At 30.6% G+C, this 15,609-nt stretch overlaps 1 protein-coding gene across 1 annotated transcript in view; it reads left to right on the top strand.

Annotated features, from left to right (window-relative positions):
- Positions 1-5,647: 5,647 nt before the first annotated feature.
- The window catches only part of LOC118192655 (uncharacterized), a 31,532-nt gene continuing 21,570 nt past the window's right edge, over positions 5,648-15,609 (top strand). Inside the window, exon 1 of the mRNA XM_035363658.2 lies at positions 5,648-6,031. Coding sequence (XP_035219549.2) covers positions 5,824-6,031 — 208 coding nt within the window. The 5' untranslated portion in view covers positions 5,648-5,823. The remainder of the gene's footprint in view (positions 6,032-15,609) is intronic.

Here is a 15,609-nt window from a genome sequence, read left to right as displayed (position 1 = left end):
TTAAACAGCGGTCTAAATTTTTTCAATAAAAATTTTATCTCCTTCCATTGGAACTGGTAGATTTTTTATTTTTGTAATGAATTTCAAAAGCATATGAATATGAAAGCTATTCTTTACATTTTGTGGTAAATCATAAAGGATTTCATGTACTCCATTTCATAGCTATATGCTGAAATTAATCTGGGTATTTATTACATTCAGCAAAATTTTACATTTTCGAGTTTAAAATTACCACCATTTTCATAAGCAACTTAACACTATTTAAATAGATCAGCTTTACTATTTACATCTGAACTGATTTGCCTCTGTGGGTGTTAATACGATTTAGTTCGGTATTCGAAAAGCTGTCAGGGCAAACGGAACTCCAAGATTTACTCATATAAAAATTTTTTTGTTGCTTATATTGGAACTAAAGTCTACTTAATTTGTTACTTGTAATAGAACAGCTAATACTAAAAATCAAAATGTATTAACTGCTATGCATTTTAAATGAATAAAAGTTGAAAAACTTTCCTGAAAGCTTTCCAGTGTTTAAAATTTAAATACCTGAATTTTATTTCAAAAGAAAGCTGGTAAATTTTTATGGTATATATATATATAAAGCGCAAAAAGAAAAGGGAGTATGTGGAAAGGATTTATAGTTCTGTAAAAACAAACAATAATCTATTTTTCTGCGCTTCATATTTCCTGTTCCTTCGAAGTTCAAGAGCATTTAGGATAAATAAATTAGAATGAATTCAATTAAAGTGTAAAAAAAACATACTTCAAGAAGTTTGTCAATACGCTTCGAAATTTAGACGTGTCAGTTTCCAATAACAGTTCGTAACATCTGCACAATTTTTAGCAGTGCAAACAACTGTTCATACTTATGCAATGGAAGATACACTAATTCTACACGTTGCCCTTTATGCATATAAATAATTCTTGCTTTTGGATTTCGGTCATGTACAACAAATAATAAAATTTCTTTACTAAATTAGCAAGACTATTAAAATTTTGTAGAAGGATTATAGATGGCTAGTCTGAGTAGAAGTTAATGAAATCGTCGATCTTTTCTTATGATTTGTTTTCTTGCTTTTCTTGAAACAACTGAGTGTATTTATAACCAAGTTAAAAATTATATTAATTGTTACAATTGTCGACATATAGTAAACTATATAGCATGCCATGTATAGTAGTAGTAGTATCTACAGATATTTTGTGCAGAAGTTTATATTTTCTATTCTTACATCACGCTTTAAAATTAATTGAAGGGTTAAGAAAAAAAGGGTTATCAATTTTATTTTACGACTGACAATACAGAGGCTGTTCACACATTTTTTAGACGATTTTGGTAAGCGGTAATAACAAATCGTATGCTACAAAAGAAGTAATTGCAATTGTACTATGTTTTTAAAAGTCAAAATTATCGTCTGTGGCTTGAAAGTTTTGTTTTTATTCAAAATGGCGAATTTAACAAAGCAGTGGTTCGAAGGCTACATTTACGCTCTTTCCGAAGAGAAATATGCGTACTCCGTTATCCAAAAACGATGTGAGAGTCATGGTTTAGTGATATCTAACACGTCGATAGGTAATATCATCAACAAGAAAGGAAAAAAAAAAACGTCAAATTGGAGCCTCAAGTGGGACAAAAATTCCAAACAAGTATCGAAGGAAAAAACGCACATCTTCGACTATTGCAAAGGTACGTTGTTTAATGTTAACAGAAAATCCCCCTAGTCAAAGGACAGTTGAAAAATCATTAAAATGCTTGGTATCCACTGTAAACAAAATGATAAACGTTGATTTAAATCTTAAGAAAGCGAAAAAACGCAATGTGCATCGTCTTCTTCCAAAGCATACTTCTCAACGCAGGACACGCTGCAGAATTCTATATGAGAAACACTTATCCAAAGAAAAATGGAAAACAATTATCACGATAGATGAAGCATGGGTGTATTTAAATGATTTTAACAAAAAAAAAAGAGCCATTTATTATCGTAAAAGGGGAGAAAAAATTTAAGTACATGGTTCAAAGAGTCGAAAGAAAGTTTTTCTAAGGGATTCATGATTGTTGCTGGTTTTTCTTATAATGGCAAGTTAAAAATAAAGAGAGTGCAAAAAAATGTCAAGATTAACTTCAAATACTATCAGGAACATATTTTATCGCCAATTTTTCTGAATGAAATACCATCGCTTTACCCACAGTGCCATCAATCTGTGAGTTTCCATCAGGACAAAGCTAACAGTCACACATCAAAATCCATTGTAAATTTCCTAAAAAAGAAATGAAACAAAAAACTGGTATCAAGGCCATACACTTCACTGATATCCCTACTAAATCTCTCGATGTGTCACCTATGGATTTTTGTGCTTTCGGACTTTTAAAAACTGCATTATCCAAACGTTGTCCAGAAACCCTAACAGGACTCTGGAAAGCTGTTCGGGAGGAATGGGATAGAATATCTCTTCTGCCACTTCAAAAGGCATTATTATCCTGGAAATTGCGGTGTCGAAAGTTAGTTCAGAATAAGGGATGTCAAATAGAACATTTAAAACTCAAGAATTTTATGTAATTTAGTTTTGTGAATACAATATACATCGTCAAAAAATGTGTGAACAGCCTCTGTATATCTTGTTAGTATTCAAATAGTATTTTCTTAATCTTTTTATTTTATCGTGCTGCAGAATTTGTTTACAAATAAGACACTTAGCATACACTGAAGATTGCGGTTACAGGTAAAAATGTTTGTTTCCTCGAATAAGGAAAAGTATTCAGGGGTATGTATATGAGGAGAAAGATGCTTCGTGGATGACTTTCTGACGGAAACTGGTTCATATTTACGATATACATGGAAAACTTAGAAAAATATATTCAGCCAGCCATGTCGCTGGAATTTAAACTCCGCTATCGTAGGGTCCTTATGTAAAATGAAGTCTTCACCTTATGTTTAAAAAGGAAATTAATAGTAATAAAGTTATGTTAATTATGGGTATTTGTAAAGATTGTCAATGCATAAATAAGCTTGAAAAATTTCTTAATAATTTTCGTACCTGACTTCTTTTCTCAACAATGGGACGAAACATATTCGTGAGAAATTAAGAAATAGTTGTTACTACAAGAATAAAATCAATACCTGTAAAGAAAGCGAAACAAAGTGCTTTCCATTTACAGAAAATATTTTATCATATATAACACTTCAGCATATTCTTGTGAAGGTTAAGGAATTTCTTCGAAATATCTATTTTTTGTCTCGCTGATTTTGCATCTTGATGGTAAAATAGGAAATATATCCACTTGAGGAAAATAAAGCAAACCAGTTCATTCTCAAGCAAACAAGGGCAGGGCTATGTTTTGAAATGTGTCAATTTTTTCCCCCGTCGGTTGGCTTTGCAACTCTGAACAGCTCATTTTAACTATAAAATATGAAATTCTATATCTTTAATTTCTCAAAGACCAAATCTTAAATTGATAGGCCTGCAACTGCATAGCTTAAAATTGTTCAGGCTATTAAACTGAGATCTTCATGTCAGGATCCTCTCCGTGCCAGTTCCTCTTTAATATTAAAGTTTTTTTATATATTTTTTAGTTTTTAAAATTATTTTTAAAACCTTAAATTTTAATGATAATCTCTTCGAGGTACTAGATTGTGCTCTGAAGTTTTCACTGCAATTTTTTCCAAGGTCTCTAAAAGTTTTGTTTTGTTTGTTTGTTTCTGCTTGAGCATGTCAAGATCCATTAAATCCTGAAACACTATAACAGTTTTCAAGTGGGCTTTGATAAACTGTCCCTATAAATGTCTATTTTCAAAAGCAGCGCTAGAGCGACCTTGCTAGTCAAACGATGTGCCATTGCTTTGTTGGCCATCGAGATCCTCAGATCTAACCCCCTGTGATCTTTTCCTATGGGGTTTTGTTAAAGACAAAGTGTTCGTGCCTGCGTTTCTCCAGGCTTTACAGTACCTGAAGCAGAGGATAACTGAGTGCTCGAATCGTTAACAAAAGCACAATAGGTCACTAAAAGTTTATTTTCCCGCAATTATTTGAAGTTCGAATGATCTTTATTTTGAATAAAAACGCAATAAATATATAGTTTGATCCTATTTTTATATATTTGTTTATTTTATGTGCGTGTATGGGAAATCCCGTCCCAAATACGCAAAGTACTCTTTTCAGGAATTATTTATCATTAGGTTACATAAAATTAATCTAAAGTGAGTGAAAAAGTCGACTGTAAATATACATTGATTTGCATTATTATTATTATTATAAGTAGTAGTATTAGTTTTTTTGGTGAGAACGAAGTACATTTTCTCTCCTTCGAAACCACGTGATAAAAGTTAAACTTTTTAAGGGGACGGTGGACTCTGAAATAGTTAAAAGTCAGCCGAAATTTCGAGTTTTTTTTCTTTTGCGTTTACAATGTTCAGAACGTTCTGATGCTACTAGTGTTTCAGTTATGTGAGATACGTACATATGTAAGTACAAACGTCACGAAAAAGTCTCTTCCGGTTTCATTTTAAATTCATTTTACAGTCCGTTTGGGGTGAAAGAGTCCTTTATTTTTCCCATACGTACAGATTTCACTCAAAAACATCTTTCAAATGGATTTGAGAGCGATCAAAATGGATATTTTCATTGAAATATGATACCCGAAATTTTTCACGATTGCAATATTTCCTTTGCTTCGTACAAGGAAGAAAAAAAAAAAGTTTATCTGCTTAGGAGGGGGGGGGGGGGAGGCAGAAACATATCGAATACTAAAAGATAATCTGAATGTAGGAAATGAATGTAAAACATATGGTGCAAGTGAATTTTTAAACTTTACATTGAATACAATCAGTAAAATAAATTATTCCCATGTTTACTCGCGTAATAAAGTCAAGGTGCGACTATTATGCGGGGAAATCTACTACACAATATTGGACACTTTTGACGATTTCTTCTATTTCAAAATGGGGGAGCGATTATCACGCATAGAATGTTTTAATAATATGATTGTTTCGGTTAATTTTAATATTATGAGGATAAAAACATTTATATGTTACGTAAATTATATTTAATGTTTACAAATTCATGTGTAAAGGTAATTTGCGTTTCTCATGAACATTTATTAAAGGTAAGTTTGGAGAAAAACTTTAAATGCATTTTTCACAATAAAAATTTTTTCGCTGTTCATAAATGCTTCACGCGTCTCATTTTTTTGTTAATGAATGCTATCTTGTTATATGCCACAGCAAATGCGTGTATGCATTTTTACTATGAGTTTATTCAACAGTTTAAACTTGTGAGTTTTAAACAGTGTTTACGAAAAGAAGAGTTTTTTCTTTTCCAAAACTAGGTTTGAGTTCCTAAAAATATATTTTTTTAATTCTTTATATGTCAGATTTAGTAACGAATTCAAAAATATTTTTAGTAAATTAAAATTTTATATATATTTTTCATAAACTGATGTTATAATATTCATAACTACAAAATTTCTTGCTTAAAAAACTAAAAAAAATCATTTTAAAAGTCCACTGTCCGCTTAATTAAAATATAAAAATCACGAGATGAAATTCAAAACACTGTCAAAGTCGTCTGACAATACTCGCCAAATATCGCCAAAGCCGCGTGACTAACTGGAAAGCAGCCGTAACGAGGTAGGCGTGGCTACTTCATAGCTCCGTCCACCACTGCTGAAGATCGCGGAGTAGTTGGCATTCAAGAAGTCAAGTCTAGGTACAGCTCAACAGCTTGATGCTGGAAATAGGTTTCCGGAAGTTAGGAGAAAAAAATTCTTGCAGCTGAAGTTTTGCTCTCATAGACTTTTTTTTATACTTCCGTTATTTAAAAACTGGTATCATGCAACAAGGTTTAAGGGCTCAAGACGTTTGTCTTATGGAAGATGACTTGGAGAAAACAAAATTCGATTTGCGACTGCATTCGGAGCAGATGAGGCACAGGACTTCGGTGGACAGTGGAAAAGGGTGTAGACCACATGATGATGGACACCGTAAAATGTCTCCGGTTAAAGACAGCAATGAAGGTAAAGATGAAAAATCTAGAAAAGGTAAGCATTTCTTCATGTTAACGCTCGTCTTTCCTTGCATGTGCTATGTTGTTAACGCTACATATGCAATATAGATTTTAATTTGATTAATCTACATTAATGATTAGCTATTACTACATTTGTGACATAGCTTTGAATGATTTTTAATTTATTTACTTTATTAATTTGTATCTTAAGAATTTGGAATCGAAGTATTTCCATTTTTACGTATCTTTTATCAGATCTAGTTTCCAATCATATTTTAAGGATGCATTAACCCCCTCCCCAGCTTATTTGCTGAATAATAATAATAAAACACCGTTGATGTGTAAATAATAAGATAAAACTGATTTGTAAATAAGATAAAACTGATGTGTAAATAACAAGATAAAAATCAAGCCAAGAGTAAAATTACAGGTTTAAGAATCTAGCAAATTGTCTTCTGTAACCTAATGTATGGTGGTAGATTTCTATGTTCACTTTATATGTTCTTTTTTAATACAAAGACTTTATCCAGCTTTTATTGTTTGTTTGCTAATGTATGATATTAATGAATAACATCTTGAAACAATATTTTTTGTGCACTTTTTTGAAATAATTTTTATTCTTCGCGATTTTCAGTGCAAACAATAATATTTTAAGGTTTTGAGTATTTTAAGGTTTTTGAATATTTTAAAGTTTTGAATATTTTGTTTATATAATATGATGTAGAATGTAAAATACTCTGGCGGTTGAAAAACATTTTTTCTTGATAAATAAGGGACTTTGATTTTTCCTTCCTTTTCATATTAATTAAAGAGGAAACTTCTAGTTTCTCAAAACAAGCTATTATATTAATCTTATGGTAATATATGTCGTATACTTCCATTTACTTGGATTGCTGTGTATACCTTCTAGCCAATTAAGTTTCTCGTAAATTTGTTTATATGATTTTAATGTTTTGTTGATTTATAATAAAACAACAACAAAGTATAGCAGACTCTTAAATTAATTTAGATGAACATGTATGATATGTTTATTGACTTAAATGTAATTTATATAAGCGAATAAGGATGTCTTTCACATTGAACACGTTTAATTAAACAACACAGCGCCCTACATTATTTGATAAATATGTAGCTTGTGAACATTTAGAGAAAAGCGCGTAAGATCATAGTTCGTTATATTGCGCGTCAGATCATAGATCTTTATATACTCCAATAACCATTAATTAGACATTAAGTGTTCCTTCCTTAAAAACAATAAACATCATGATGATGATGTCATGTCATTCTTCATGCAAAGAATTTGTCTTTATGTACTAATGTACTTAGGTCTTTATAATTTTATAAAAAAAATTATAATTATAGTCAACTCTCAAAACTGGATTTTGCGTTGAATCACTAGAAAAGTCTGAATCACTTTTCCAATTGTTGCCACCAAAAATTTCGGCCTGTATTATATTTCAAGAAATTAAATAATGAATGTATGCATGTTTTTCTCATTGTGGAAAAACAGCGGTACCTAGAGCCATCAAATTTTGAATAACGTAGTCCTCCATCTGAGTATGGACACCTGGAAGCCCTAATTTTGAATTTGTTTTATTGTGTATTTCATATTTTGTAAATCGTTAACGAATTTTTGATTAAAAAAACATTATTAAAGCGCAGAGAGCCAACACTGTAAGGAAAAAAAGCATTTTTTTTTCTCTAACGCGCGAGACCTTTTAGCAGAAATTCTAAAGATAGGCTGTTTTTAAATGTTTTCTGCCCAAATGAACATTAGCCCAAAATGCTCTGAAAACGTGTATGTGAACGTAAATGAAAAAAATCCGCCTTTGAGCGTAATGTAAAATCTGATGGCTTTCAGATTTTTTTTTTTAAATTTTTAATTTTATTCATAAGGAAAGTATTATCTGTTTAAACGTATAAAGTGTATTTAGGCAAATGCAAGATAATTTCAGTGCTCAATTCTTTGAAATACACATGTTTTGCAGTTTTTTAAAAAATACAAGGACTTTATTTTTTTAAATACATAATTTTTATTGAAATAAAATGAAATTTAATTAAATTTTTATTGGGAAAAAAGAAAAAAAGAAGTTGGTCGACTCTTATCAGTATGGAGGGCTTATAATCTCAGCCTGGATAACTATAACTCTTTTGCAAATATATTGCTCATTTGCATTGCAAAAGACTTTTATGTCTTTCTGAAAGTTTTTTTCTCTTTCATTTTATAATTGATCCCTTAAATTGTATGTCAGAAACAGGGCAACCTCAATGTATCAGCATCATTTGGGAGCTCCCGAATGCAGAAGCCTATTTTTAGAAAATTTATTTTCATTTTTCATAAAGCTGGTATAGATAAAAAGGTTAGAACTCTTATACTCTCATTGTTTAAATATGATCTTGATCAAAAAGTTTTAAAAATGTTTGTTACCTAAATTTTAGTATGGAATATTAGGCTAAAAGATAATAGATGGAACGAATTTACAATATTCTACTCAAGCATTTATTTAAAAAAATGCAAATCTTTACTATTTTTATAGCATTTTGCATTGAGAAGCAAGTTCAAATTAAGTTCTTACGATTACGGTGACTACAAAGAGTGTTTAATAATAAATTAATTATTGGACATTATATCAATACATTTTAAATAAAATTCTAGCTTAAAAAAAGTTAAAGTGGTAATTATGTAATTATTTTAATTTTCATGCACTATGTCCACCACACTATTTTGGGAGATGTGAAAAATGTCGTGTTAATCAAGTGCTTAATATAGCTCATAGCGTTGTCGATTTAAAAATAGTTTATTAATTACTTCCCCTAATCCTTTTTGACTACCTGGATTTTATTGAAACACTATTATTAGTTAATATATATACGTGTGTTAAATTTAAAGCAGGTCTGTACTGAAAGCATTTAGGATTAATATGTCAAATCTGATGAATTGTTAATTTAATCCGTGGGGCAGTAAATTGATTTAATTAAGGACCATTGAGATTAATTGCCTTCGGGTTAAACAAGTTTTTAATTTTTGAGTGTCTCTACGAAATTCAAAAAGCTAAATAAAAGCTATTCGCTACTCATCATAATTCTACATTCTTTTTTATTATTATTATTAGTCCAGAAGGATTATTAATTTCGTTTTGGCCTTTTGCAGCGTCCACTATAAAACCGCGTTGCAATTTCCAAATTGCTGCCACCAAAAAAAAAAAAAAAAAAAAAAAAAAAAAAAAAATTAATGAAGAATCGGCATGATGTATGTATTTTTCTCGCCCTGCGAAAAAACAACGGCACCTAGAGCCATTAAATTTTGAATAACGTAGTCCTCCACTCGAATATGGACATCTGGAAGCCCAAATATGGATTTTGTTTTATTATCTATTTTATATCTTGCAAAACTATTTTATTATACATGGGGAAAACTATGAAAGAGCGCATGCAACCAGCACATTCACCAACACTCGAGCTCCAGACCGACCAAGTTTCGCAGTGTTCAGCGCCTTTTACCGCTCCGCCGCTGGTGGGCCTATGTATTCTCCTTTAACATAGTATTTTATGACTAATCGAAAATTTATTTAATAGATTATCTTCTTATTATTTGATATTGTAAATTATTTTTCAATGTGCTAAGAGATAACAAGAGTTAGTTGAGCTGTTATATATAAATGAAATATAGCTAGCTTATTGACCATGCTTTATACTATTACATTTGTTACTATAGAATATTTTTCTACGTTCCATATGTAGTATATAGAAAATTTATCTTAGCATTTTATCTTAGTATAGAAAATTTATCTTAGTATTTATTTTACTATAGAAAATTTATCTTAGTATTTTAGAAAATTTATCTTAGTATTTTAGAAAATTTATCTTAGTATATAGAAAATTTATCTTAGTATTTTTTAAATTTATCTTAGCATTACGAGTAATTTATCTTAGTATTACGAGTAATTTAGCTTAGTATTACGAGTAATTTATCTTAGTATTTTTATGAAGTCATTCCTAAGTAAATTTAGAAAGCATCAAGTAGTAACATTTAATTTTTTTTTTTTCTCCCACTTTTGCAGTTAAGGATGGTGGTCCGGTAAAACCATCGAAACTGGTCCTGTGAAAATTTGAAAATATAGCGCTGATTTTTGGTGTTTGACTTCTGAATTAGTAATGAGTGATAGTATACAATGATGCATAACTTTATGTAGATGGGCTTTTATATGGATTTAACAGTTTATAAGGTATTTTCACCTTTCTTTCCATATGCCTTCGTGATGTAACTGGAAGCACGCTCGACGAGTTCATTGCAGATTCCATCAACTTCCTGATATTGAAAAAATTCTGAAAGACTCTCTAAGTTATATCGATTATAAGTTACATCAAGTTATATCGCTTACATTTTTATATGGATCTAAAGTATAAAACTAAGCACACGAAAGTTGGTTAAGTTCGATTCCAGTTTTGATTTAATGCAAGGGATTGAATCTGAGAACTTCGTATGATTTTCCTTATATTTAGTTCTCGAAAGGACTCTGAGATAGACCAATATTAAGTGCCCACACTCTCTTTTATAGTCACAAATATCTATTTCTTATTCAGAATTCGAACCCAAAACCAACATCCTAAACTTCAGTCATTACTAAATACTATACCGTTGGAAAATGCTTTCATGAGAGCTGTCTTAGCATTTATATCACGTATCAAAACTTCATAGGGTAGATAAAGGGTCCAAAAGTAGGTTTCACATTTTTATATAACCTTCTTGGCTCTGACTTGTTTATTTCTCATACACATTTAAAAAATTATTTAAGAAATTTAAGGTACTCAGGAAATTTTTATATAATACAAAGCTTTCTTGTTACAATATGTAAGGAAATCTATTAAGTAATTTTTGCATTTTTTTTTAAATTATCCAAAAAATATAACTTTTATATTTTTTGTAGTAATCATAAAATTAAACTCTTACAAACTGTCCAAATTCATTATACTGTGATTTTATAAGAGGGAAAATAAGTGTGCCAATTTTAAGTTATTTCAAACAACAACAACAACAACAACAAAAAAAAAAAAAAAAAAAAAAAAAAAAAAAAAAAAAAAAATTCAGGATTAAAAAAAAATTAAGGAACTTCGATAGCAAAATCATTTGTATTGAATTTCGCGTTTAAATTTTAAGCAGAAATTCTTTCTAGAGCTTTAATTTTGTTTCGCTCTTCTGCAATATTAAATTTTTTACGAAAAATTAATGTTATTACTGTGTATTCGGATAAATCATAAGAGTTAATTCAGAAAGGAGCATTGGAAAATATGCACATTTTACACAGGAGTAACCTCATCGCCAAGTCCTTTCCTTTCATCATTTCCTGAACGTCTTTTTTATAATGACTTATGAAAAATTTTCAAATACCCTGATCTAAGGGCTGAATGTTAAAAGTTATATTTTCAGAAAGAGACACTAATGTTGACAGACTACGAAAAGCTTTGGTAAGTATCAGTTCGGATGGTCTGGCACTGAAGAATGAGCCTTTTGCCAGTCTAAGTTTTTCCAGGGGCGATATGAATTTAACAAAAGGCTGTTTTCCTATTGGTTAGTACACATTTGTTTTAGTTCCTGGAAATTTAAACGTAAAAATCGTCTGAGTTTATTAACTATTGAATTTAATAAGTAATACTTCACTGTCTTGGTTTTAATATTAATGTCCTTTTTAAGCTCTTTTTAAAGGGTTGTGATATATAAAATCTAATTCAAAATTATCTGTAATGTATGACGACAAATTTATTACTTAATTTAAACTAATGTAAATCTCGAACTTATTTTACATATTTTTTTATTCTTACACAGAAACAACTGAGGATCTTAAAGCGAAATTATCTAAGGACAATCATTTCTTCGTAAGATTGCAAGGTTCAGGATGACGATTATGAGTTTGCAAAATTATTTGACATATTATCTAATTCCTTGCATTAAATCAGCTTTATTCAGATCTAGGAAATTTTCAAGGAGGGAAAAATGGGAATACTTGGAGCACAATGTCCTTGATTTTAGTTTTATCCTACAATACATTCATATTATATCTTGATAAAGATATTCTTTGCTGCTTTTCAACTGAAGCTAGCCAGTTTACGAATTGTCTAATTTTCTGAAATTTTAGAATTTTATTTTATCTTGCAAAAATGGAGAATCTTTATTTTTCCTATTGTATTAATTTTTTGGGGGTACCTAAAGTTTTTCTCAACTTTTCAATTCAATAATTTCCGTATCCTTTCGCCTCTAGATCGTCTTGTTTTACATACAACGTGTTTAAACTAAGCTTTTAATACTTTTTCACGGTATACAATATAGGAGACCTACCACTGTTTTGAATAACGAACATGTGCCTTTCTCCACATTACCTTCTAACACGTGGCTGACCATCCGCGGGCTTTTCATCGTTGACCCTGAGGGGTATATAACCCTTCAATTTCACAGAATGATTAACTAGCTAAAGCGTTGATTTATGTCTTGAAAGGTGGCAGCGTTCAATTCGTCCGTCTGGCTGTCTGGCCACGCTCCGTTTGTCAAACCCCTTAACCCTTTACAATGTGATGTTTCTGTCATTGATGATCAAATGTGTGCTTGCCTTCATTTTTCTCCAGTTTATAGAGAAGCTTAAATCCAGCCGCAATATAACTGAACGAACATCTGCCTTCAAGCCGTTAAATTCCAAAGTGCCTCTCTAATGCTGGTAATTAAGATGTCAATTAATGTTTTTTAATTTTTTAGCTGAACTGAAGAATTTTACTTAATCGAACTATTTATGCAATAGAACGAATTTCGTAAATACTAATCACATTATCGAAGTGCAAAATTTAGAAGGTTTAATTAATTGAATTCATGAGTTGAATACACGTTCTTCTATTAATGTTACACAACACATTATTGAAAATAGAATCATATCGTGAACATTTTTCTTCCTCTCATATTATCTTTAGCTTGCTTAATGTCATTGTCATTCGCTGAATTGCTGATATAGAGAAAAGGGCAATCGAGAATTAAAAATCATTTTTTGGAAACTGTTTTTCGTATAATTTTTCAAGCTTTCTCAGTTTTCTAAGCTTTTAATAAAGATCATTCATTTTTTTTATTTCGTTACTTTCGATAATGCTCGCAATGTTTTAATCAATTTTATTTCAATTCTCTCATCTTTTCCTAAGTATTGTTTAATCCAGTGGTTCCCAGATATTCTGGTTTCTCCGTGCCCTTGATATATTAAAGTTCTTCCGCCGGGTCTTTGGTCTATCAGAGTATTTCCATAGCCAGCGAATTCAGAAATAATTACGTAACTGTTACAGCACCATGGGGATAAAAAATAAATGAAGCACGTGTTTCAAATTCAGAAATGCACTATATAAGTATATATTTTGAATGCCATTGAATAAATTAATTATTATTGATTTGTTTTTACTAATCTCATTTGTCTGACAAAGGGTAGTGCAAGACCTAGACATTTCATCGTGGCAAGGCGTCAAATGAGCCTGTCTTCGGCAAGAGTTTTGAGCACCATAGAGATAACAGCCCGATTTTAGCTCAGTTCCGCCTCCAGTTTTCTTCGGCTTGTCGTATATATAGAGTGCCCTCATGCCGCACAGACACTATACATTTACAGTGTCTTCTCGGGGATTCGAACCCATGTACTTTGATACGACAATCAGAGTCACTAACTACTATCCCGGTCGAGTAGTATATATTATATCTTTGTGTATAATGATTACAATCAGTAAAAAGGGGGGCGGGAACGTTTTTCATTTCACATCTTTTGAAATCTTAGATTTAAAATGGACACAGCCGTATCATTTCCTGTTTCATTTTTATCTTCCTCAATACTGACTTTTTCTTACAACAATGCCAAGAGCTCACTTATGCACGCACAAACATATCGTCATACATACACTGTTCTTTTAATGATACCCGAAAATCATTTAGCTCTTTGCTGCTGAATTTTGTCTCTCCTAGTATATTATCGCGATATGGCTCAATGCGATTTCTTCCTATAAAAGTAAATTCAGATGTAACTTTGGCTTCGAAATTCACGAGGAATATCACATTTGAATTCACGAGACCATATTATCTTCTTAAATAATTTTCAAAACAATTAATAAGTTGATAGGTACTTTTTAAATCAGCGGTTTGTACTATGTCTATTGCTTCTTCTTCCTATCAAATCATTAATGCATCAATAGTTCGATTCTAAAACAACGTAGATTTTAAATCATTTCATTTCTAAACAGTGATGGAATATTTCGGGCATCCTTATAGGCCATTCACGGTAACCGGTAGCCCAACTTCCCCTCTGGGCACAATCTGGGAACAATAGGGATAACAACTCTTACTTTCGAATTACACAATGGTAAGTTTACCAAAAAAATGTTTATCAAACATTTCGGTTCACAGTTGAATCAGAGATGTGAGATCGATTATACGTTTTTTAATCTATTCACCTTCGTTTGGCAACTAACTTTATTTTTACTGCATATTCCAAGTAACTTTTGTCGAAATTATTAAATGAGAGGAAAGTTGTGGAAATGAACATTGAAAGGAAAATTTTCAAGCTACTTTTTTTTTCTTTCAAATACTAATAAACATATATTTGGTAAAACAGCTTGCCGACTATGCAACAAATATTAGCTTTTTTGGGGGGAAGAGGAATTTTAATGAGAATAAAACATTTCTATTGAGAACTACAAAGAAAATATACACCACGCAAAAAACGAAACTATAAAAAACACAAAAAATCTGCGCCTTCCAAATTTTTTTAAATTAGAGCAATAAATCACATTACCCAATAGCACTAAAAAGAAAACAATAACCAAACAAATTACAACTCTCAAACCAATGTTTTGTGTTATTGCAAATTTTTTAATGCACTATACTGAAGAATACCTGATGCCTTCATAAGCGCTCTTTTAATTGCTTTTCAAATAAGATTAAATCCTAATTTATTTTATTTCTAATTAATTAGTTGCCACAAATTCGTTTTGGAAGTGAGATAAACGTATTCCTGCATTTTTTAAACATACTTATTTATTTTTATAAATTTGTTCTCAAATCAGATTAAATAAATTTTTCAAATTAAAAAACTTCTTTTAAATTTTTAATTAAAATGTAAAATTACAAATTTCAATCAAAATGCTTGTTAATATGCATAATAATAATAATAATTTGCTTCCGAATAAATTGTCATAATCAACTATAAGGAAATAATAACGATCAGCTAAAAAAATAAAATCAGACTAAATAAAGCTAAATAAAATCATAATGATCAGCTTCGATTCTAAGATTTGAGTTGAGCCCTTTTTTCAGCTAAAATTCAAACTAAGTGCTCTGAGTTCGAATTAATACGAACTCACCTAGTTTCAAAATACCAAATTTTCTCAAGTTTGAGATAGGAGCTGCATGAGATCCTTCATAAACTACTAAAACAGAACATTGTTTTCAAATTGCAATTATTTTATTTCTGCTTTGAATGCTCGCTTGTGTATCTTTATTGCACGAATGTTAAACAGCTAAGACGATAAAATGAGCGCAAATGCGTTGTCAAGAGAAAAATAAGCGTAAAAAGTTATTAAATTTAGAGATAATTCTGCATAATA

Source organism: Stegodyphus dumicola, chromosome 2 (genome assembly GCF_044657685.1).
Source record: "Stegodyphus dumicola isolate Sdum_Otavi_A_Nest chromosome 2, ASM4465768v1".
Lineage (NCBI taxonomy): Eukaryota > Metazoa > Arthropoda > Arachnida > Araneae > Eresidae > Stegodyphus > Stegodyphus dumicola.
Note: the sequence above shows the minus strand (reverse complement) of the source record. Positions and strands in the feature narration are given on the sequence as shown.